Raw genomic sequence first — 22,832 nt, 5'->3', positions numbered from 1 at the left:
GGAACCTTCCCGAGCCTGACACCTTAGAGCAAGGGCCGAAGCCCAAATTCTTCAGAGACTGGCCTTCTATCACCAATGAGTGGAGGGAGTGTGTTAGTCGCTCATGGACTGTAACCCACCAGGATCCTCTGTCCATAGAATTCTCCAGGCAAGAATATTGGAATGGGTAGCTGTTCCCTTCCCCAGGGGAGAGTGGAGGGAGCCAGTTACCAAAAAACAAAGAGTTAATGGGACTGAGGCAAAATACAGAACACATGAAAAAAAGAATCCACTGATTTGACTTGATTTTTCAAGGAAAGCCAAAAAATTCAGGTCTTGGGGGATGAGGGGTTGGTTTTGGGGTGAAATCTCTCTATCTTTAAATTAGGGCATATGCCCCTTCAACCTCTCCCTTCCACACACTAGGAATATATGGATATATGCTTGTGTATGCATAAGTTCTTTTTAATAAACACCACCATAAAATAAAATTGGCTCAGATTTGGCTTATTGTAAAGTATTTGGCAAGTTTACCTTGGAACCTACACTATGACAAAGCCCCTTCCTAGGAAGCATGGACAAAAGAAACACCATGATGCCCCAAATATTGCAGAGGTCCCAAGGCCAGGGTACCTTCATCACATCCCAAAGTACCCTGTAATTCACTGAAGATCCCACCAACATCCACAAACCCCTCTGCAGGTATCTGGCTAATAGTGAAAGGTAGAGGAGGCAGGGTCAAGTTCATGGAGAGACGAGGTAATGGGGGTAAGGGCCTGCATACATATGTGAGTGCAAGCGTGCTAAGTCACTTCAGTCACGTCTGACTCTTTGCAACACTATGGACTGTAGCCCACCAGGCTCCTCTGTCCATGGGGTTTTCCAGGCAAGAGTACTGGAGTGGGTTGCCATGCCCCTCTCCAGGAGATCTTCCCAACCCAGGGATTGAACCTGCGTTTCTGAGGTCTCCTGCATTGGCAGGCAGGTTCTTTACCACTAGCGTCACCTAGGAAGCCCTCACACATGTGCGTGTGTACACATATTGTCCAGAAGAGGTGGCAGAGTTATGACGGAGCCAGTCTGATCAGTCTGTGGCTGGACAGAGCAGGGGACAGGTGCCCTGGTGTGTTCTGGCCCCAGCTAATTCAGGAAACAGACTTACACTGGATGGCACGAAGGCGAGGGATGATGGTGGGGCTCGCAGGAGGACTGGACCGGCTGTTGATCAGACTCTTCCTTTTATCCATGGTGGGTGAGGCCTGTACCGTGAACTTGTGCTGGAAGTCTGCTTGGGGGAAGACAAACAGATGTGTGTGTGTTAGAATTTTCCCATCATCAAATTTTTATGAACTACAGAGATATATGGGCTCCCCTGGTGGCTCAGTAGTAGAGAATCTGCCTGCTAATGCAGGAGACTCAAGGTTTGATCTCTGGGTTGCGAAGATCCCCCTGGAGAAGGAAGTGGCAACCCACTCCAGTATTCTTGCTTGGGAAATCCCATGGACAGAGGAGCCTGGTGGGCTACAGTCCACGGGGTCACAAAGGAGCTGGACACTAGCAACTAAACAACAACAGGGATATGTGGTCCAAAACAGGAAATATAGCCAATATTTTATAATAACTATAAATGGAATATAACCTTTACAAATGGTGAGTCATTACATGCGCACATGAAATTTGTATAATATTTTACATCAACTCGACTTCAATTATAAAAAATTCCTATGAGAGAACTGACACTTGCTGGAAGCCTTGAGGGATGGGCACTATGTCCTGAGAAGCTCATTTTCAACTGGGAGATGTTCTTTTTCAGAATCACTTCTTTTTCCCATAGGAATGTGGCAGCTGGATATATGTAGAGATGGAAGCTGCATTACCCAAGTGAACTGCATTAGACTGTTTTTGTAAAGCTGTCATATAATGTACATAGAGGTAGCAAGTAGCTACTTGGAATAAATTTTTAAAATATCATGAGACCTTGTCGATTATTCTGTGTGTGTGTGCTTAGTCACCTGGTTGTGTCTGACTCTTTGCAACCCTCTGGACTGTAGCCTGCCAAGTTCCTCTGTCAAAGGGATTTTTCAGGCAAGAATGCTAGAGTGGGTTGCCACTTCCTTTTCCAGGAGATCTTCCTGACCCAGGGATAGAATCTGCATCTCCTGTGTCTCCTGAGTGGCATGTGGCTTCTTTACCCATGGAGTCATTGGGGAAGCCCAGTTGATTATTCTAGGAAATCTAATATAAAATACATAAACTACTCTGTCTCATATAATCTATTAGTACACATCTCCTTTTCTCAGGGACCAAAGCAGGGAGACGGATGCTTCTCATTAAGTACAGGGTAACAGGATTAACCCACAGAACCTGAGAAAGGGAGAGAGACGCAGTTAATGGTCCAAATTCCAGTTTATTCCAAAAGCGTTTACATCAGAGCATGAGGAATGTAAAACGTACATTCTCTGAGTTTCTGGGCTTCATTCTCCCCATCTATCAAAGGGCTTATCATAAAGATCTGCTGTTGGCACCTAAGTTCCCCTCTAGACAGTGATCTCCCTGGAGGTGGGTTCCATGGCTTTACTATCTGCTTCCTTAGCACACATCAAGATGCTGGCACATGTTGCTCCAGAGATGCTTACAGACTCTGTGTTGCCTGGAAAAAAAAAAGTGCAGCAACACTCACTGATTTCACTAAATGGATTCTCTTGTCTGTACCTAAGCCACCATCCCAGTGCTTAAAATCATCTACTACTGCTCCCATTACGCTACTTTCCCCTGATTCCTTACGCTTCTAATAAGCCTGCTTCCTGGGGACTGACAGGCTCAGAATACAATGAACTTTCTTATCCACATAAACACACACTTGAGTACTCACCTCCCTCCGTGGGTACGTAAACTCCTGAGACTCTAATTCATAGTTTCTTATTTCTTTGCATTTTCCCAAGGTGGTACCTACTGCAAATGTACCTTTGCTCAACTAATGTGTTTCTGAAAGGTTACATGTAAATCAAATTCTTAAACATTCATCCTAATCTCAACTGCACACAGAGAACTATGAGTTATTTTGCAGAGCCAGGAGTCTTCTTATCTCATAGGCACATACACACACTCACCCTGGGATTCTGTTACCCCAATGACATCTTCATTCTCCAGGTTTTCCCACAGTAAGAATTGCCTGTATGCACGGCCATGCTTTCTAGCAGACTGGACCACACCTGCCTGTCGGGCTGGCCATGGTCCTGGCCTAGCCCTCATGTTCTGTGTGCAGTCACACTCCAAAATCCTCCTTGGAAGGGTGAAACTTCTCAGCAGGCCAGGCTTTCCCTGGAATAGAACCTGGGGTCTCCAACCAGCTCTATAAGGAACCCGGGGTCTCACGTTTCTGAGCCCAGTCTCTGGTTCCCACAGACCCCCTGCCACACGAGCCCCTCGGCCCATTCATGCCTCCCCCAGGTCGTGCATGCTCAGTCGCTTCAGTTGTGTCCGACTCTTTGTGACCCCATGGACTATAGCCCACCAGGCTCCTCTGTCTATGGGGATTCTCCAGGCGAGAATACTAGAGTGGGTTGCCATGCCCTCCTCCAAGGGATCTTCCTGACCCAGGGATCGAACCCACTGGTCTTACGTCTCCTGCATTGGCAGGCGGGTTCTTTACCACTAGCGTCACCTGGGAAGCCCTCCCCCAGGTCTCCCGGGTACCAACCAGAAGGGAGGCTAATGCGATTTCCGTCCTTGAGCTTCAGCCGGCTCTTCCTGAACTTGCCCTTGCGCTTCTTGACCCGGGGCTTCTCCTGGCACAACTGGTGGATGATGATGTTGAGCTCTCGTTCCAGAATGTCGATCTCCCGCTCGGCCAGCTCCTGCTCCCGTCGCCGCAGCAGCTCCTCCTGGTTCTTCTGCTGGAGCGCAGCCCGTGTCAGCTCCTCCTCCCAAGTGCGCAGCTCCTGCCAGGCAGGGAGGACCATCAGAGAGAAGGGGGCACCCCCTGGGGCAGTGGGGGGGCTCGCCCCTGGGAGAGCAGCGCTCACAGCAACCCAGACAGCTCTCCTCTAATGCCCCACACTTCACTCTCTGGAGGAGATGGGGGTACTGGATAGCTAGTCGGCAAATGAACACCTGACCACCCCAAATGGTAAGGGAAGGCAGGCTCAGAAGAGACATCCTGAGTACACAGCTAGGGTAGCCACAGGCCAAGCCCTACAGAAGGGGGCTGAGAGTTCCTGGTGCTGGAGAAGACTCTTGAGAGTCCCTTGGACTGCAGTCAATCCTAAAGGAAATCAGCCCTGAATAGTCATTGAAAGGATTGATGCTGAAGCTGAAGCTCCAATACTTTGCCACCTGATGTGAAGAGCCAACTCATGGGAAAGACCCTGATGCTGGAAAAGATCGAAGGCAGGAGAAGGGGGCAACAGAGGATGAGATGGTTGGATGGCATCACTGACTCAATGGATATGAGTCTGAGCAAGCTCCAGGAGATAGTGAAGGAGAGGGAAGCCTGGCTTGTTGCATCCATGGGGTCACAAGTTGGACACGACTTAGGGACTGAATAACAACACCTTGACTGATTGATTAAAATTATCTGTGACCAAGAAAAACAACAGAGTTTAGGTAGAAAATATAATCATATAATGATGATCATATAATCATAATCACATACTTAACTTTCATTATCTCGGCTCTATTTTGATTTTTTTTTCCTGTTACATAAAGGAAATTTTTTTTAAAACTAGAGCCAATTTAAGGTAATCTAGCTTAAAAATGCGGAGAAGGCAATGGCAAGCCACTCCAGTACTCTTGCCTAGAAAATCCCATGGACAGAGGAGCCTGGTGGGCTACAGTCCAGGGGGTCGCTACTAGTCGGACAAGACTGAGCAACTTCACTTTCACTTTTCACTTTCACACGTTGGAGAAGGAAATGGCAACCCACTCCAGTGTTCTTGCCTGGAGAATCCCAGGGATGGCAGAGCCTGGTGGGCTGCCATCCATGGGGTCGCACAGAGTCGGACACGACTGAAATGACTTAGCAGCAGCAGCAGCTTAAAAATGAGCCTGCTGTAAACGAGTCACACTCCAGGCATCATCTAACATGCAAATAAAAATAAATACATTCCCAAGGTGGCTGTTCAAAAGGTTCGTGAGGCATGTAATCTAAATCTTGGTTCACCTGGTGAGTGAATCCACTGAGGCATGTGGTTGAAACTTTCATCTTATCTTAAAGGGCAACCATTTGTTCTAGAGGGATGGAGACAGCCCAGCAAAGAGAAGCAAGAACATTTCCTGAAGTCTTTGCCAGGCACTTGCTCTAGAAACACTACCACACTGGGTGGGCTGAACCTCTTCCTTGCCTTCCCTTTGTCCTTCTGCGTGAATTTATAAATGAACTCAGCATGGAGTTCCTAGGAAGAGGTGGGAGATTACAGCATCAGGAAACAGGAGAGAACCCAGGAAAGAGAATAAAGCATCTGTAAACAACTTTAAAAATCTGGATTCTAAACTATTAACACTGGTTACTGTAGGCCCGTGATGAAGTGAAAAAAGGCTCAGCTGGTAAGGAACCCCACCTGCCAATGCAGGAGACGCAAGGGACGCGGGTTCAATTCCTGGGCCGGCAAGATCTCTTGGAGAAGGGATGGCAACTCACTCCAGTATTCTTGCCTGGAGAATTTCACGGACGGAGGAGTCTGGCGGGCTACAGTCCACAGGGATGCAAAGAGTCGGACATGACTGAGCGACCAACACTTTTACTTTCAGGATTGAAATGGGGTGGGACCAGAGGGTTAAAACTTCAGCTTTCATGTCTACAACCTGATAGAACCAGGTCTAAAAAGGCGGGATTTTTTTTCCCCGAATAAAGCAGCCAGAGCAACACTCCTGTGATTGGAACTTAAAATTCTCAATGAAATGCTCCACTCTAAGAAGTCATTCTGCTCTAGAAAAAATATATAGAAATGGAACCCAGGGCTAGAAAAAAAGTATGTGAACACACACTGGGGAAGCAGAGCAGCAGGCAGAGAACAGAAGACAGAACAGAGGCAAAATGGGAATAAAATATTCTGATGAAAGGAGTGTTTCATTCAGTGTGCTTTCTGCTCGCAAGAATACCTGCTAATGACCATTGAAGTGACAGAAAGAATAGAAGTGAGAAGAGGATGAGCACTTTGAAGGTTGGCTGGTAGAGGGCAGATTCTCAGGAGTTGCTGATTAACTATTGATTCAATGAATGAACGACAGAAAGGAGAGGAGAAGACAACGTTATAAACGCAGCCCTTCTGTGTGGTAATATGGACTCATCACAAGTGCCTGAGAAATGAGCTTGAACTTCTGAATTTCTTCTTTGATGAACAGATTGATTGCTGTGTGCCCTCCAAATCCTTGGCTTTCTTGTTCCCCCGCTTTGTTTTCACCATCAGAACAAAAACATGTAGAAGACTCAGAAAAATTATACTTGGTTATTTTGCTGCTAAATGGGAAAGCTAAACTTCGTTCAAGCTACTCTCAGCCTTCCTAAGACCTCTCTCCTACATGCTTTTGTCTAAGGAATGGCTTGGGGCTAAACTCATTCCTTTAAGGGAATTCGAACCCCAGCCCAGAAACCAATCCGTCCTCACATACAAGGGAGCAGCAGGTTGAGCTAACCTGAAGAGTGAATTATATGGGAAATCAGGACATTTATGGAGTACTGGCCTATGGCACCATATACCTGGAACCCCTCCAACATGGTAAATCCCCTTCTTGTGAAACACCTATTTGGGCATCAACTCCATACTATATAAATCACATCTTTCACAAACAATGATTTAAGAGGAATTTCTCCAGAGAGAAAGCTCATCATCTATCTTTACCCTCACTTGCTGAACTCCAAGCCTTATAATGGAGAGGCATCCATACTCAAGGCAAGGACTCCAAAACAGAGTGGTTGAATCTGTGGCCTTGGGCAAGTTAAAATGGGCATCGCATTTAATACGGAGGTAACAGCACCAACATCACAGGGCTGTATTACCTAAAACAATTACTAGCTTTTTATGCAAGATTATGTAAGAATTCATATAAATTACTCAGAGCATGGCATACAGCACATGCTCTACACGTGTTAGCTAGTATGAGAACTGGTTTGACTTTTCCTAGTATCTACTTTCTGACAAAATCCATCATTCATTTTTCTTACTGGTTGGTACCCTTATAATGCCATCAATCAAAAGAAATAATCAGAGAACTATATTCAATATCCTGTGATAAACCATAGTGGAAAAAAATATGAAAAAGAATATAAACATACATATATATATATATACACACACAAACACATGTATACTTGCATCACTTTGCCGGACAGCAGTAACAAATGCAACACTGTAATTCAATTTGTTTTTGTAGTTCAGTCACTAAGTTGGGTCCGATTTTTTTGTGACCCCATGGACTCTAGCCTGCCAGGCTCCTCTGTCCATGAAATGCTCCAGGCAAGAATACTGGAGTGGATTGCAAGTCCCTTCTCCAGGGGATCTGCCCAACCCAGGGTCTCCAATGAAGGAGACTCGAACCCGAGTCTCCTTCACTGGCAGGTGGATTCTTTACCACTGAGCCACCAGGATAGCCCATAATTCGACTACACTTCAATAAAGAATAAATTAAAAAAACAAAAAAACACAGGAATTAGTGATTCATAAAAGGTCAGGAACTCTGGGGTTCTTCCAGCTGGAATATTAGTCATTGGAACAGTCTCTTTTAATCATTCTGCTCAATGGTCAGTGTGGATCCACCCCTTCTCCCAGCTAAAGAATTGTCACAAGCTCATTGCATCTCCCTGCAGAATGCTCCTTGACTTGCCAAACAGTACCCTGGTGGCTCAGTGGTAAAGAATCCACCTGCCAATGCAGGAGACGTGAGTTTGATCCCTGGTCTGTGAAGACACCCTGAAGAAGAAAATGGCAACCCACTCCAGTATTCTTGACTGGGAAATTCCACAGATAGGAATTTCCACAGACAGAATTAGAGGAGCCTGGTGGGCTACAGTCCATGGGACCACAGAGTCAGACACGACTAAACAACAAAACCAGGCTTAGGGTTGCTATGTTGCAGCAAAACATTTACATTTTCAGATGAGCTCTGGAAATGATTTTTAAGTTATTTGTTTAGGGAACAACGATGATATTGGAAAGAAGATGGTTTTGGAACCAGAAGGCCCTGGTTCAAGATTCTGCCTCCTCACTTACTAGTTGTATGACTTTAGATAGATACTGATCTTCAGCTCTGAGATGCAAAAGTTAATAACACCTGCCCTACATGCTGGAGCAGGGGCCATAAGACTCCTGAATAAAACAGATGAAAAGGTCTCTTCAGACCTTGCAAGTGAAAGAACTGGGAAGCCATGAAGACAATTTTAGACACTACTATTATATTGCTTTCTGAATTTCCACAGTGGGGAGTGAGAATGGGAAGAAGAAATTAACCAAGTCTACCCATGGACATCCCTCGTGCCCCGAGCTGCAGGTCCTGAGGAACAAGCAACATAACTGCTTTGATTTGGCTTAGCCTCCTCTGTGTGGACCTGACTGTTAGCTAGACACTACAGCATAAAAAGGGGCCATTCAGAGAACGGTCACCAAAACAAAAAGGCAGATCTCTAATGGGCTATGAGTCTCTGAACTCCTCAGGTGGTTCAGCCTTTGAGCTCTTTCCACAAAAACGTGAAACATGCCAAATAATTTGAGACTCATATTTTTAGCCCATGTGCTGTGTCTGATCCTGATCCCCAAAGACACTGGCAGGATGTTCTGATAACTGTTCTTGGAGTTCAAGTGTCCCTATATCCTGTTAACCCCCTTAGACAAGCCCATTGCAGAACCAAGACACCTTTCTGGAAACTTCTTGTAATATGTCCAGCCACCAGAGTGAGACATCCTGTTGGTACTTGCACAGTGGTGCTCCTCCTCCAGTTTGGACAGTGAACTAGATACTCTGCAAAGAGAGCTTTGGGTTCATGACTTCCCTTACTTATTCCTTTACCATCTGAGCTACCAGGGAAGCCTTATGACTTCCCTTACTTATTCCTGTGCATGCATGTTCGGTCAGTTGCTTCAGTCGTGTCCAGCTCTTTGTGACCCTGTGGACTGTAGCCCACCAGGCTCCTCTGTCCATGGGATTCTCCAGGCAAGAATACTGGAGTGGGCTGCCATGCCCTCTTCCACTTATTCCTACCACATCCCCAAAAGAGAGAAAAACTCTCTTATCATTTCAGGTCACACCTGAGGCCTGGAGAACGCTCCACATAAAGCCAGGAAGGAAAAAGCTGCTTTGATATCACAAACCAAGCAGGAAGGTGGCCGCATTACAGTCTTGCTCAGAGGTCCCAGTGGAGAAGGTCCACGGAGTCAACACATGCCTTCTGCTTCTCTTTCTTACCTTTTCTTTGGCCCTGAGTTGGTCAAACATCTCCTGAATCTCGTGTTTCCAGTCGTCCTGCAGGCAGTGGAAGGAGTCCTTGGGCATTTCAAAGAAACCAGACTCCTCTATGGTAGTTAGCTGGTCCAGGATACTCGTGAAAGATGGGCGGGAATGGGGGTCGGGATTCCAGCAATCTGCATGGAGTACACGAGTCAGGAAGCATGAACGGACAGAGGCAGACGGAAGACTTAGGATGTTACGTGACCTCATCTGACAGAAAACCACCTCTCATTTCTTCTTCCAGAAACAGAGAAACGGGCATTGAGGGAACCCCCAACAGGGCTAGGAGGTAAAGCAAGCTGCCCAGCATCACAGTCATGAAGAGTGAAACTGGAAACGCAACACAGCAACTCTGCACCCACTCTGCTCCATTCATTTAGCAGAAGAAAGGCAAGTCCAAAGAGTTTTCTTGCATAAAGTACAACAACCACTGTTTATCAAGTTAGTATAATACATGATTCCGGGCATGACAATGGGCCTCGATTTCCCATAAATAAATGAGCTACCCTTCCCCTCCTCGATATGCTGATGAGATGAAAAGTACAAGCAGGGGGCCCAGAAAAAGTGAATTCTATCTACTCTCAGCTCAGTCCCTAACTAATGGAGTGGCCACCTATCCATTTAACCTCTCTCAGCTTAGGGTTTCTCACTGATAAAAATCATAGGGTCTTAACTAGATGACTTTTAGAATTCCTCTCTTCTTAGATCTTCTTCGTTTCTACATGTAAGACACTCAGAGGTCTTGAAATAAAAGCTACTGTTCTTCCTTATTTTGCATTAACTAATATACCGAAGCACTGGATAGCAGTCTTTAGTTTCTAAGTTAAGTTGTATAGTCACTAGATGGACAGAAGGGACGTGGGTAACACCAGTGTAGCAGGGTGCTGATGTCATCTTGAGCTAACTCTTGTAACCATCTTTAGGATTCCTCCTTGAGTGACTCCTACTTCACCTCCTCTTCCAGTTACTGGTCATGCAGAACTGGCCACAGTCTATCCAGTGCTGACAGAAAAGGTCAAACAGTCTCCAGTTTTGTTCCAGCCAGGGGTCACTCACCTTCCATGAGTTTGGCAAAAGGTTCCGGGCATGTAGAAGGAATGGGAAGGGCCAGCTTGTTCATGGCCACTCCATAAGCGACTGCTAAGCCATCGATTCCCCGGAAGGGCACCTCACCAGTCAGGAGCTCCCAAAGCAGCACCCCATAGCTAGGGAGAGGAAGAAGACAGAAGTCACACAATGAACCACAGCTGTAACTTCATCAAAATAGCTCATGAGGCTTTGACGAGCATCCCACATTTTCTCTAACATGTAGGGAGACTAACAGAACAGACATACGGCCAAAATATAAAAGGGAGGCCATAAGCCCTACTGGCTGTAAGCAAAAACTCTGGAGTCAAGCACACTTGGTTCAAAGTCTTACTCTTCAAATTCCTCATCTGTGAAGTGCGAATAACATGAGCAGTTGGACAAGGCTATCATGAAATGAATGCTCTATTGTTTAAATCACTGCTCAAGGGCCACAGCTATTCTGTGGTTGCTATTGTGAATGTAATAAACTGGACGAAGAGGAAGGCTCCCAGGAATATTTTTTTTCTGCTTTAAGAAAACTTCAGCTTTAGTCACTAGATATATTATTTTCTTTTAAATTTTATTTAAGTATAGTTGACTTACAATGTTGTATTTAATTTCTACTGTATAGCAAAGTGATTCAGTTCAGTTCAGTTCAGTCGCTCAGTCGTATCCAACTTTTTGTGACTGCAGCCCACCAGGCTCCTCTGTCTATGGGATTTTCCAGGCAAGAAGACTAGAGTGGGTTGCCATTTCCTCTCCAGGGGATCTTCCCAACCCAGGGATCAAACCCATGTCTCTTACACTGGCAGGCAGATTCTATAATACTGAGCCACTTGGAAAGCCCATGCTATACAGTAGGACCTTGTTTATCCATCCTATATATAATGGTTTGCAATGGAACTCTGGGAGTTGGTGATGGACAGGGACGCCTGGCGTGCTGTGATTCATGGGGTCGCAGAGAGTCGGACACGACTGAGCGACTGAACTGAACTGAACTGAATGCTAATCCAAAACTCCCCTCCCCTTTGGCAACTACAAATCTGTTTTCTACAACTGTGAGTCTGTTTTTATTTCGTAGATATGTTCATTTGTGTCATATTTTAGATTCCACATATAAATGACATACATAGTATTTGTCTTTCTCTTTCTGACTTACTTCACTTAGTATGACAATCTCCAGGTCCATCCATGTTGCTGCAAATGGCACTATTTCATTCTTTTTAATGGCCAGGTAATAGTCCATTGAATATATATACCACACACATCTTCTTAAACCAATCATCTCTTGATGGGCATGCGGGTTGTTTCCATGGCTATTGTAAACAGTGCTGCTTTGAACATAGGGGTGCATGGATCTTTTCAAATTATAGTTTTGTCTGGGTATACGCCCAGAAGTGGGACTGCTGGATTATATGGCAACAGATACATTGTTTATTTAGCTTTAGAAAAGCAGAGAGATGACCACCCAAAATAAACAGATTTTGTTCCTGCGAAAGATTTCTTTTGGTGCCCATTAGGCTGAATAGATTCTTGCCCATGACTAGCATGAGTGCATCCATAACAGTGAACTCTGTCTAATTCAAAGGGGCAAGTTTCACAAGGGTGGACTGCAATGGTGGAGCAGGGCAGGCTTCAAGTTCCCTCCCTACCTTTTAAGTGCACATGAGGAATTTCTTTTCATTTGTCCTTGGAGTTAGAGAACTGGGAATACAGAGTTTAGTGGAATAATTATCCTATGAATTCACAATCACAACCAGGCACTCATGTAGTGTTTAATCCTTCCAGGAATAACTCAGGAACAGAAACCATGAGGCCATGAGCAGCTGGAAGAGGGGCTTTACTTATATTTGCAACATAGACCTCAATTTTTTGGTAATACTCACTGGTAGTTTATAACCAACAAGAAGACATATTAATTTTAAAAAGAATAATAAACCCAGTAACTATTTGACCATGGTACCTTGTATGTACAGCATGCTAAGACATTTACAAGTGTCATCTTGAATCCCTACAACAAACCTGCAAGATAAATATTATCATTTTTCAGATGAGGAAAGTTAAGTTTTAGCCACATCTCTTAAGGGCATATATAGAGTAAGTCATAGTGGACCTGGACCAATTCTCAATTCTTTCTCCCTAGAATGCCCTTCTACCATTTCTCTGCTTGGTAAACTCTGCTAATTATCTTTCAAGATCTGATTCAAATGCACCACCATCAATTCATTCATTTTAAACATCTACAATGGATCAAACTCAATGCCAAGCACTGGGATATAGGATAAAAATACACAGATGATATCCACAAAGAAATCAGACAGAGGAACAGAAAAAAGAATACTTAGAATACAGAGAGAGAAGTCACAACAGAGATACTACGAGGGCACAAAGGAAGGTCACCTACATCAGACCAGGACAGAGGCAGGAGGCAGCTAAGCCCTGAGCAAAACTTTGCTAAGGGAGGGAGACAGACCAGGGATCAGCATAAAAAAGGGTGTGGACTTGCCCTCAAAGGGCTCCAAGTGGTCTGGCATGGCTCCAAAGGAAAGCAATGTGCCCACCTCTGTGCCAGGGTATCCCAGGGGTCTCTACAGAGGGACCCTCAGAGTGGACTGGCCAGTCTCCTTGGACAATGGCTTTCTCTCAGTGAGCCCTCCAGATACTATATATTTTTTTCATGTATTTTGAAAGGGGGGAAAATATAGCCTAGTAGACTGGTAGTTACAGGTCTTGTCTTGTCCTGACAAGAAGCTGGATTTTAGCCTGAGACTGACGGGGACAATTGGACGCTTCAGGAAGCCTTCCCTGACACCCTGACGTGTTACTCAGCCCTTCAGTTGTTTGTTTACCAGCCTTGGTCTCCTAAAGGGCAGGGACAACCGGTCTGTAACCTTTGCATTCTCGGGGCCTTGCCCAGGCTCTGGTACGCCTACACCCTCACATAGTGAATGAACTGATGAGTGGATGCAGGAGTGAGGGCACAGCCAGACTGTCCCACAGGCTGCAGCAGGTGCCGCAGAGTAAGCCCCAAGTATCATCAGGAACTGCACCAGGGCACTTCCGGCCAAACGTCTCAGGTGACTTATCCAGACAGCGGCCATGCTGGGCAGCACCATCCAGGGACCCCTACGAGTTCTCAGCACTGCTACCTAGATCCCATGCTAGAGTCATTCCCGTGTGCAGCTGTGTGCTCCTGGCACGACTGCCTACTTCTACTCTGAGGAATAAAAACTCAATGTTCCCCAAACCCCTTTCTTCCATATAGGCAAAGACAAGTGATATCCCAACCCTAACGACCTGGAAAAACAGGGTGTTTTCAAAGATCCAAATGTATCCAGAGATCCAAACATCTTCTGTCTGTGTCCTCGAGTCCCGCCTGCTATGGTTTTCACACTGAGCACTACTCCAGGGTGATGTCCCAGGCCGCCTGGAAGGGGGAGGAGCCAGGGACCCTCCCCTCCAGCTTCCACAAGGGCAGCTCTGCTCTCACCTATCTTGGTCCTTTGTTCATGGGCATTCCACTCCATCTGAAGGGCTCTATAACAAGGAAAAGTGGGAGAAGTGCTGCTCAAGAAAGACTTAGACTTAAGTCAAATGTCTGCTTTACCACTTACAGCCGTGTGACCTTGAGAAAGCAAGTTCACCTCCAAACCTGTTTCCTCAACCGTGTAACAGAGCCGGCAATCCCAACACCTCACAGAAGAGTTGCAAGGGACAAATAACAATAACTACCCTGCCTCCTGAAACTGCCACCTATTGCTGGAAAATGCCGCGTGCTTCTCCACAGAAAGGGCCTGACATGAGAAAGCATCTGGAGGGGCAGTAGCATTCTGGGAAGGAGCCCTTCTGGGGAGGATTTAACCAGTCAAAGTGTTCTTCTGCCAATGTTCCTCTGTATTTTTATAACAGAAGGTGGGTGATATAAATGAAGGTTTGGTGTTCCTTTGGCAGGAATAGAGTCCAAAAAGGGGACTGGAGAAACACCCATTAAGTGGATCTGAACACCCGGGGAGAGGTAGACATGATTTACCCTGGGTTTAGCCTATTTTCTTGCCCTCCCAGGGTTAAGAGAAGGTCAACAAGTCTGTTCAAGACCATTTACCAGTGGCCTCCCAGTACCAGCTCAGCTAGAACTCTGCTTTAGCATCCCTTCCGCTGAGAGAACTGCCAGCTCTCACACGGCTGCCAGCAATTTCCCAAGAGTCCTCAGAGTGCAACCCCAAACCCTCGGGAATGCACCCTGTGTCAATCATTAACCAACTTCAGAGGTGCAGTAATCCTTTCCACTGTTTGGTAATGCTGGATGTGGGGGAGGGGTGAAGGAAAGGCGGAGGGTGAACAGCAACCCTTCCAAACTGAAGGTGCAGCAATTCTTCACCTGTGCTGGGCCAGGGCTGTTTTTCTTATTAACCTGCATGGATTTTAAGACTGTCAGCTCAGGGGTCCACTCTCTAAAAGGAGACGGTGTCCCTTGAATGGAATCCTGCACTTGGTCATCAGCTGGGACCCCACGTTGCAGGAACCACACTGACCAATTAATAATCTTGGCAAAGGCAACTGAACTGCCATACGTGAATGCACTTTGCAAACTATGAGGAAGCATACAATTGCTCTTATTGTTAACCAGACCCTCATTCAAAATGACAACATATTTACTAATTTATTTACAAATATACATGTTAATATATTTATTGACATAATAAATACTTATTAACATGGCAATATGGGGACTTCCCTGGTGGTCCAGTGGCTAAGACTCTGTGCTCCCAATGCAGGCGACCCAGGTTCAATCCCTGGCTGGGGAACTAGATCCCACATGCTGCAACTAAAGATTCCACAGAGATCCCACAAGCCCCAAACCAAAGATCCCGTGTGTGACAGCTAAGACCTGGCACAGCCAAATAAATAAGTTAATTAAAAATAAGTATTAGAAAAAACCAAAGAGCAAGAATCATAAAAAATACACAAAACCATTTTTTCAAAAAAGCATGAGCACTCGTGTCAAAAAGGATAAATACAAAAAAAAAATGGCAATATGTTCATGCTGCATTACATTCAAAAAGTTAGCTTACAAAACAGAAATGATCCCATTTTAAGGGACGGGTGGGTGATCATGGGAACAGGAATAAACACACCAAAATGTCATCATAGATTATCTTTAGAAGTGCGCTGTGGGTGATTTTCTTCTTTTCTTTCTTTTTCTCTTTTGTTTATCCATATTTTCTAATTTTTTTTTTTCCTGCAGTGAACATGTTTTCCTTCTGTCATTTAAAAAACTTAAAATAATTAACAAAATGCCCCCACCTCATCCTACACACCACGGGCAAGGAGTCACCATACAAGGATGCCCTCCAACTGTCACCACTGCCCTCCCTGCACAGCACAACCAAAGGGAAAGAATGTCTTCTTGAGGGAGTCTGGGACATTCTCATCCTACCCCCCCATCACAGCATGGAAGAGGTCCAAAGAACTATACCTGAAGAACAGTGAGACACACTCTGCTGGCCCTGGGCACCTGGCAACCACAGAGGCCCAAGGCCCTGGATGAGTTCAGCAGCGTGAAGGCAAGGTAGGGGAGCAAGGGAAGGTGGTGGGACTCAGGCTCAGCCCAGTATCTGACACGAAACCATACCATTATCTTCCGCACTCAAGGCCCATAGGTAGAAACAAGATAGAAATAAAATGATATCTAGAGGATGTCAAGCTTGTTTTGCAGAAAACCAGGGAAACCAGATACAGAAAACAACCTGCTGAGGGCCTCCTTCAAGGCACGTTGAGGGACTCGGACAACCGATAATAAACTTTGATAATAAACTTCACACATTACAGGCTGAAAATCCACCTCACATAATGTAAGGAAGCCCCCTGAATTTGCACATGCAACCCATGCAGAGGTATGAAGAGCAGTCGAGACTGTGCAGAGAACTCCAGAAACTGAAAATCACTTTCCACCAATCATTTTCCAGTCCTTTCCCCTCTTATTCCCTACTTCCACATAAATATCCCACTCAACAGCTGATTGATTTGTTGCTGTTTAGTCACTAAGTCATGTCTAACTCTTTGTGACCCCATGGGCTGCAGTACACCAGGCTTCCCTGTCCTTTACCATCTCCTGGAGTTTGCTCAGATTCATGTCCATCGAGTTGGTGATGCCATCCAACCATCACATCTTCTGTCATCCCCTTGTCCTCCTGCCCTCAATCTTTCCTATAGCATCAAGGTCTTTTCCAATGATGTGCCTCTTCACATCAGGTGGCCAAAGTATTGGATCAATTGATTAGGGAGACAGATCTGAGCACTGCTTCCTGCTTGGCTGCCCTGCAATAAAGACTTTTTCTCTCTGCAAAAGTCTTGGTGTTAGGTCTTTCCATTATGCAGCAGGAAGCAAGCACACTTGCTTGGTCATAACACAGAGTAAGTAATTTTTAAATAAACATTTCTTGAAGGAGTAATTCATTATAAGTCAGTTTGGGAACCAGCTTTGTCCTGAGTTCCTTGACATGCTTTGGCCCTCTTGGGACATCCTGCTAGGTCTCAGGCGTGATGGGCCATGGGCCAATCCCCCTGGAGGAGGTTGCCCAAAGTCCAGGATTAAGAGTACACAGATGGTGAAGTGGCTGAAAGCACAGATTTTTCAAGAGACACAGATCTAGTTCAAATCACAGCTTTACCTCTACCACCTGGGTGAACCTAGGCAACTAACTTCAATCATCTAAGCCTCAATTACCTCATCTGTAAAATGGAAATAATAATACCTACTTTTGGAGTCATCTCCAAATTAAAGACAAGCTGCTTGCCATGGATAAGCTCTCTTTCCCCTTTTCTGTGGGATATAAATATAATACTTCTGCAGAAGTAACGGTCACTCAGATGTAACTGTTCAGATAAGAACAACATTCTGAGGGATCCTGAAAGAATCTGAGTTCCTAAACGATCTCAAGGTGCACAGCTCTTTCACCAGTTTGGACAGGCTGGACTACTCCTTGAAAAAGAAATACATTTCTTTCATTGGTAGGTCTCTTTGTAACAGCAAATTAGCTTAATACATCAACTAATCTAATTAGCCAACAGTCAAGCAATGAAAGTGTTAAGTTGAAGTGTATGAAATTGCTGTTTTTATAGGTCAAAAACAGTTGAATATCAGGATATAGCTTAACCTAATGTGATCTGGCAGAGAAGGCAATGGCACCCCACTCCAGTACTCTTGCCTGGAAAATCCCATGGACAGAGGAGCCTGGTAGGCTGCAGTCCATGGGGTCACTACGAGTTGGACACGACTGAGCAACATCACTTTCACTTTTCACTTTCATGCACTGGAGCAGGAAATGGCAACCCACTCCAGTGTTCTTGCCTGGAGAAACCCAGGGACGGGGGAGCCTGCTGGGCTGCCATCTATGGGGTCGCACAGAGTCGGACACGACCAAAGCGACTCAGCAGCAGCAGCAGCAATGAGATCTGGTCAAATACTTGAAGGAAAGGAAAACTCTTTTCTTCACAATAGATACTTCACCCTGTAATTAATGTGCATGGAAATAAGATTCAATATTCAGAAGCTATAAAGCATCATTGAAAGAAATTAAAGAAGGTCTAAATAAATAGAAAGATATTCCATTTTCATGGATTGGAAGACTTAGTATTACCTAGATGGCAATACTCCCCAAGGTGGTCTAAAGATTTAACACAATCCCTACAAAATTCTAGCTGCCTACTTTTCAGAAATGGACAAAAAGTTCCTAAAATTCATATGGAAATTGAAGAGATCCAAATAGCCAAAATAATCTTGAAAAAGAAGAAAGTTGGAAGACTCATACTTCTTAATTTCAAAACTTACTACAAAGCTACAGTACTTAAAAAACAGGTGATATTGGCATAATGGTAGACACACAGATCAATGGAGTAGAAGTGAGAGTCCAGAAATAAACTCTGATTTGTGATAAACTGCCTTTTGATACGGATGTCAAGACAATTCAATAAGGAAAAGAACAGTCCTGTCAACAAGTGGTGCTGGGACAACTAGATAGCCATACAAAAAATAATGAAATTATACCCCCACATCACACCACATACAGAAATTAAGTCAAAATGGAACAGAGACCTATATGTAAGAGCTAAAATTATAAAACTCTTAGAAGAAAACAAAGGTATAAAACTTTATGACTTGATTTCTTGGATAGGACATCAAAAAAAAGCTGATAAACTGGACACCAAAATTAAAAAATGCTTGTGTTTCAAAGGATAACATCAAGGAAGTGAAAAGAAAATGCACAGAATGGGAGAAAATATTTGCAAACCATGTACCTGATAAGGTTCTTGTATGTAGAATACATAAAGAACTCTTTCAACATAAAAATGTAAGGACTCAATATAACTCAATTTTAAAACTGGTAAAGGATTTGAACACATTTATTCAGAGAAGATATACAAATGACCAATAAGCACATGAAAAGATGCTCAAGATCATTAATTAGGGAATGCAAATTAAAACCACAATGAGATACCACTTTACATCCACTAAAATGGCTACAATAAAAAACAACCAGTGTTGAGATGATATAGAGAAATTGGAACACTCGTGTGTTGCTAACAGTGAAAGTGAAGTGAAGTCGCTCTGTCGTGTCCAACTCTTAGCGACCCCGTGGACTGAAGCCTACCAGGCTCCTCCGTCCATGAGATTTTCCAGGCAAGAGTACTGGAGTGGGGTGCCATTGCCTTCTCTTACTGTTGCTAACAGTAAGCCATGGTAAACAAAGTAACTGTTTGGCAGTTCCCAAAAAAGTTAAATAAAGAACTGCCATATGACTCAGAAAATTTCTCTCTTAGGTATATACCCGAGAGAACTGAAAACATGTTCACACAAAAACTTATACACAAATGTCTGTGGCAGCGTTATTTACATTAGACAAAAAGTGAAACAGCCAAAAAGTCCAACTAATGAATGAATAAACAAATTGTGGTATATCCATACAATGGGATTGGAGAAGGCAATGGCAAGCCACTCCAGTACTCTTGTCTAGAAAATCCCATGGATGGAGGAGCCTGGTAGGCTGCAGTCCGTGGGGTCGCTAAGGGTCGGACGTGACTGAGCGACTTCACTTTCACTTTTCACTTTCACACATTGGAGAAGGAAATGACAACCCACTCCAGTGTTCTTGCCTGGAGAATCCCAGGGACGGGGGAGCCTGGTGGGCTGCCGTCTATGGGGTCACACAGAGTCGGACACGACTGAAGTGACTTGGCAGCAGCAGCAGCATACAATGGGATATTATTCAACTATTAAAAAAATGAAGTTCTGACACATGCTATAACATATATGAATCCTGAAAGCATGCAAATGAAGGAAGTCAGACCAGAAGACCCCATACCATGTGATTCCATTTATACAAAATGTCCAAAACAGGCAAATCCATTGAGACAGAAAGCGAATTAGTGGTTTCCAGAGAGGAAGGGTAGAGATAGGAGATATTGGGGAATAACTGCTAATAGGTATTGAGGGCTTTTTTGAGTGATAAAAAATATTCAGCTTGTCATGGGTTGAATGGTGGCCCTGAAAAGGTACATCCAAGTCCTAACACCTAGAATCCTTATTTGGAACAGAATCTGCCCTATAGTCTCTGGAGAGAATATGATTTGACTGACACCAATTTCAGACTTCTGGCCTCTAGACTGAAAATTTCTACTGTTTTAAGCCACCAGGTTTGTGGTAATTTGGTAAAGCAGCTTTAGGAAACTAGTAACAATGATGATTGTTAAACAATGATGAGTGTAAAACAGTGTAAATTCGCAAAAAAAAAACCCATTAACTTAAATATATTTTAAAAGGGACTGTGAATAATATCTCAATAAAGCTGTTATTTAAAATACACACACATACAAGCTCACTTTACAACACAGTGAGAAGCAACAACTTCATAGACAAAATATAATGATGATCTATAAGTCCCTTAAAGGACTTATAGATGTAAAGATGATCTAAAGTCTTTTCTTTTGTATACCAAGATGATGCTACTGTCTCATAGCCATATGGATGCTTAGACTGTGTAGATGCTCATCCTCCCATTAGTGGGAACAAGATTTTTAGCTCCATGTCTTTGTGACCTTTTGGGCTGACATTAACTAGAGGGATGGTTGGTCTAATCTTTGACTCTGCAGTTCTGGGCACATGCTTGAGACCCATCTTCCCATTTCTTTATCAATGCTTAACAGATAAGACAGATCCTTAACTAAAAGCTTAACTGGATAACTGGAAAGATAATTTCCAGCCCACCCAGAAAAAAGAGACAGTACAAACAACACTCATCAGCTGAAGAGCTTACAGTGAGAAAAAGTTCATCAGTAACAGCCACTGATGCTAAGGAAGCCAGGGTGATTGTGGGGAAGGTCTCCAGGAGTGACTGGTCCCCCACCATCCTGTAGGTCAGTACACACTGCCCCTAGAATCTCCTGGTCTTTCTTAGGGATCAGTCACCAACACAAAGCAGCCTACATAGAACAGGTACCAGCCACAGCACTGGATGGACTTCTGGTTGATGAGGCATTAGAAATTGTCATTCAGCAGTGTGAAATTTAGTATAAATTGCCCTGAAGAGGTCATCCAGACCTTCTTGGGGGTGTCTGGGATTCTACACCAATTCTCTAAGTCCTGAGGCATCTGTGCAGTGAAAATACATCTGGGGAATGCTGACTGTTCACCTCTGGACCTTACCTCCACACATCGCTGCCTTTGGAAAACATGGAGGCACGGATGACTTCAGGGGCCATCCAGGCGTACGTCCCGGCTGCACTCATCTTGGTGGTTCGGTGCCATTCCCGAGCCAGGCCGAAATCAGTGATCTTCAGAACCTTGTTGCTCAGGTCTCCATTCTCCACCTTCTGGAGGATCAGTACTAGACAAGGAAAGGAATACAGAAGAGACCAAAGAGTCTGCATTAATCACAGGAAACCACGCAGTACAGAGCCCTCCTGCCACACTCTGGGCCTCTCCTGCAGGCTCCGTCATGTGGCTACCATGGGTGGATGGTGGAGCCACCATCCTTAAACACCTCGGATGCACTCATTCTGGTGTCAGGTATATTGCAGGCATGATCTTCAACCCTCACAACAACCTTATGAAGTAGATACTATTACCATGGCTACTCTAAAGATGAGCAAACTGCCGTGCCACTAAACAAATTTTCCAAGGTCACTCAACTAATAAGCCAGGACTGAAACCCAGGCAGCCTGTCTCAAGAGCCTCCTCTGTTACCATGACACCGTAGGGCCCCCTCACACCCCAGGACAGAAGAGCAGGGGGTCACAGCCGACTCTCCTGAGGAGAAGCTCCCCAGGCTTCCTGTCTCTTCCAGGGCACTCCTGGGCTTTCACCAGTCGCAAACCATCAAGAGTGGAGGTGCTTGTTGGACTTCTAAGGTTTTCAGACAGTGTCTGAACAGTTTCCATGAGCCTCTGCAAGTGACTTTATTTAAAGTCTTACGAAAGCATCTTTTGGGCAGAGATTTTCCCCTTAATTTGAGCTCCTGGGACGTGAGGAAGCCAAGCCTCCATTTCCACAACTGGGACGGTTCCCAGGACCCCTGGGTTAGCACCCCTCTGAGGCCCAGATGCTGAACCACCTGGAGTTCAGAGCTCCATGCACAGGATTTCAGGGAAGATTCTCTCTGCCATTCAAGTCTAAATGGGAAGAGCAGGAGAAGGGGGTGGGTTTTAGGACAAGAGCTGAAGTCAATCCCTCAAATCATACAACTGTACTTTTCTTTTCCTGCCCCCTAAACCGTGCCCAGCACACGTCCGCTAAATTGTTACACAATGAAAGGATGTGGCTCAAAGTTTTCTATGTCCTGTGTGCTTCCCAGAAAATCAGCAGTAAAGAGAGATTGTTGTTGTTTAGTTGCCAAATCTTGTCCAACTCTCTGCAACTCCATGGACTGTAGCCCACCAGGTTCCTCTGTCCATGTAATTTCCCAGGCAAGAATACTGGAGTGGGTTGCCACTTTTTTCTCCAGGGGATCTTCCTGACCCAGGGATCAAACCCACGTCTCCCGCTTGGCAGGTGCATTCTTTACCACTGAGCTACCAGGGAAGCCCCAAAGAGGGATGACAAGCAGCTACAGGGCTAGAAGCACACACACAAAAAAATGGCGCCAGCCACTCCCTGGATCTAATGAACTAAGTTTCTTTCCTCCACACCCTCTCCCCTGCTCTCCTGACCCCGACACACCCCCGCCCCACTCCAAGCTTTCAGCATCCTGAATGGGTCCAAGCCTTGAAATGCTTGTGAGATTAAAACAAACAACAAACAACTTTCTACATCTCTAATTACAAAAATCTTCCCAGATTCTTCTATTCCTCTC

The 22,832-nt window shown here is 44.8% G+C and overlaps 1 protein-coding gene across 1 annotated transcript in view; it reads right to left on the bottom strand.

Annotated features, from left to right (window-relative positions):
* Window positions 1–22,832, bottom strand: part of MAP3K9 (mitogen-activated protein kinase kinase kinase 9) — an 85,357-nt gene that overhangs the window by 16,157 nt on the left and 46,368 nt on the right. Inside the window, exons 3-7 of the mRNA XM_055436238.2 lie at window positions 21,188–21,368; window positions 10,474–10,622; window positions 9,376–9,551; window positions 3,680–3,920; window positions 1,142–1,264 (exon numbers count right to left, since the gene is read on the bottom strand). Coding sequence (XP_055292213.1) covers window positions 1,142–1,264; window positions 3,680–3,920; window positions 9,376–9,551; window positions 10,474–10,622; window positions 21,188–21,368 — 870 coding nt within the window. The remainder of the gene's footprint in view (window positions 1–1,141; window positions 1,265–3,679; window positions 3,921–9,375; window positions 9,552–10,473; window positions 10,623–21,187; window positions 21,369–22,832) is intronic.

This window comes from Moschus berezovskii, chromosome 9 (assembly GCF_049115385.1).
Source record: "Moschus berezovskii isolate FMDL1 chromosome 9, NW_MosBer_1.0, whole genome shotgun sequence".
Classification (NCBI taxonomy): Eukaryota; Metazoa; Chordata; class Mammalia; order Artiodactyla; family Moschidae; genus Moschus; species Moschus berezovskii.
The sequence above is the reverse complement of the archived record's forward strand: the minus strand, read 5'-3'. Positions and strand labels throughout refer to the sequence as shown.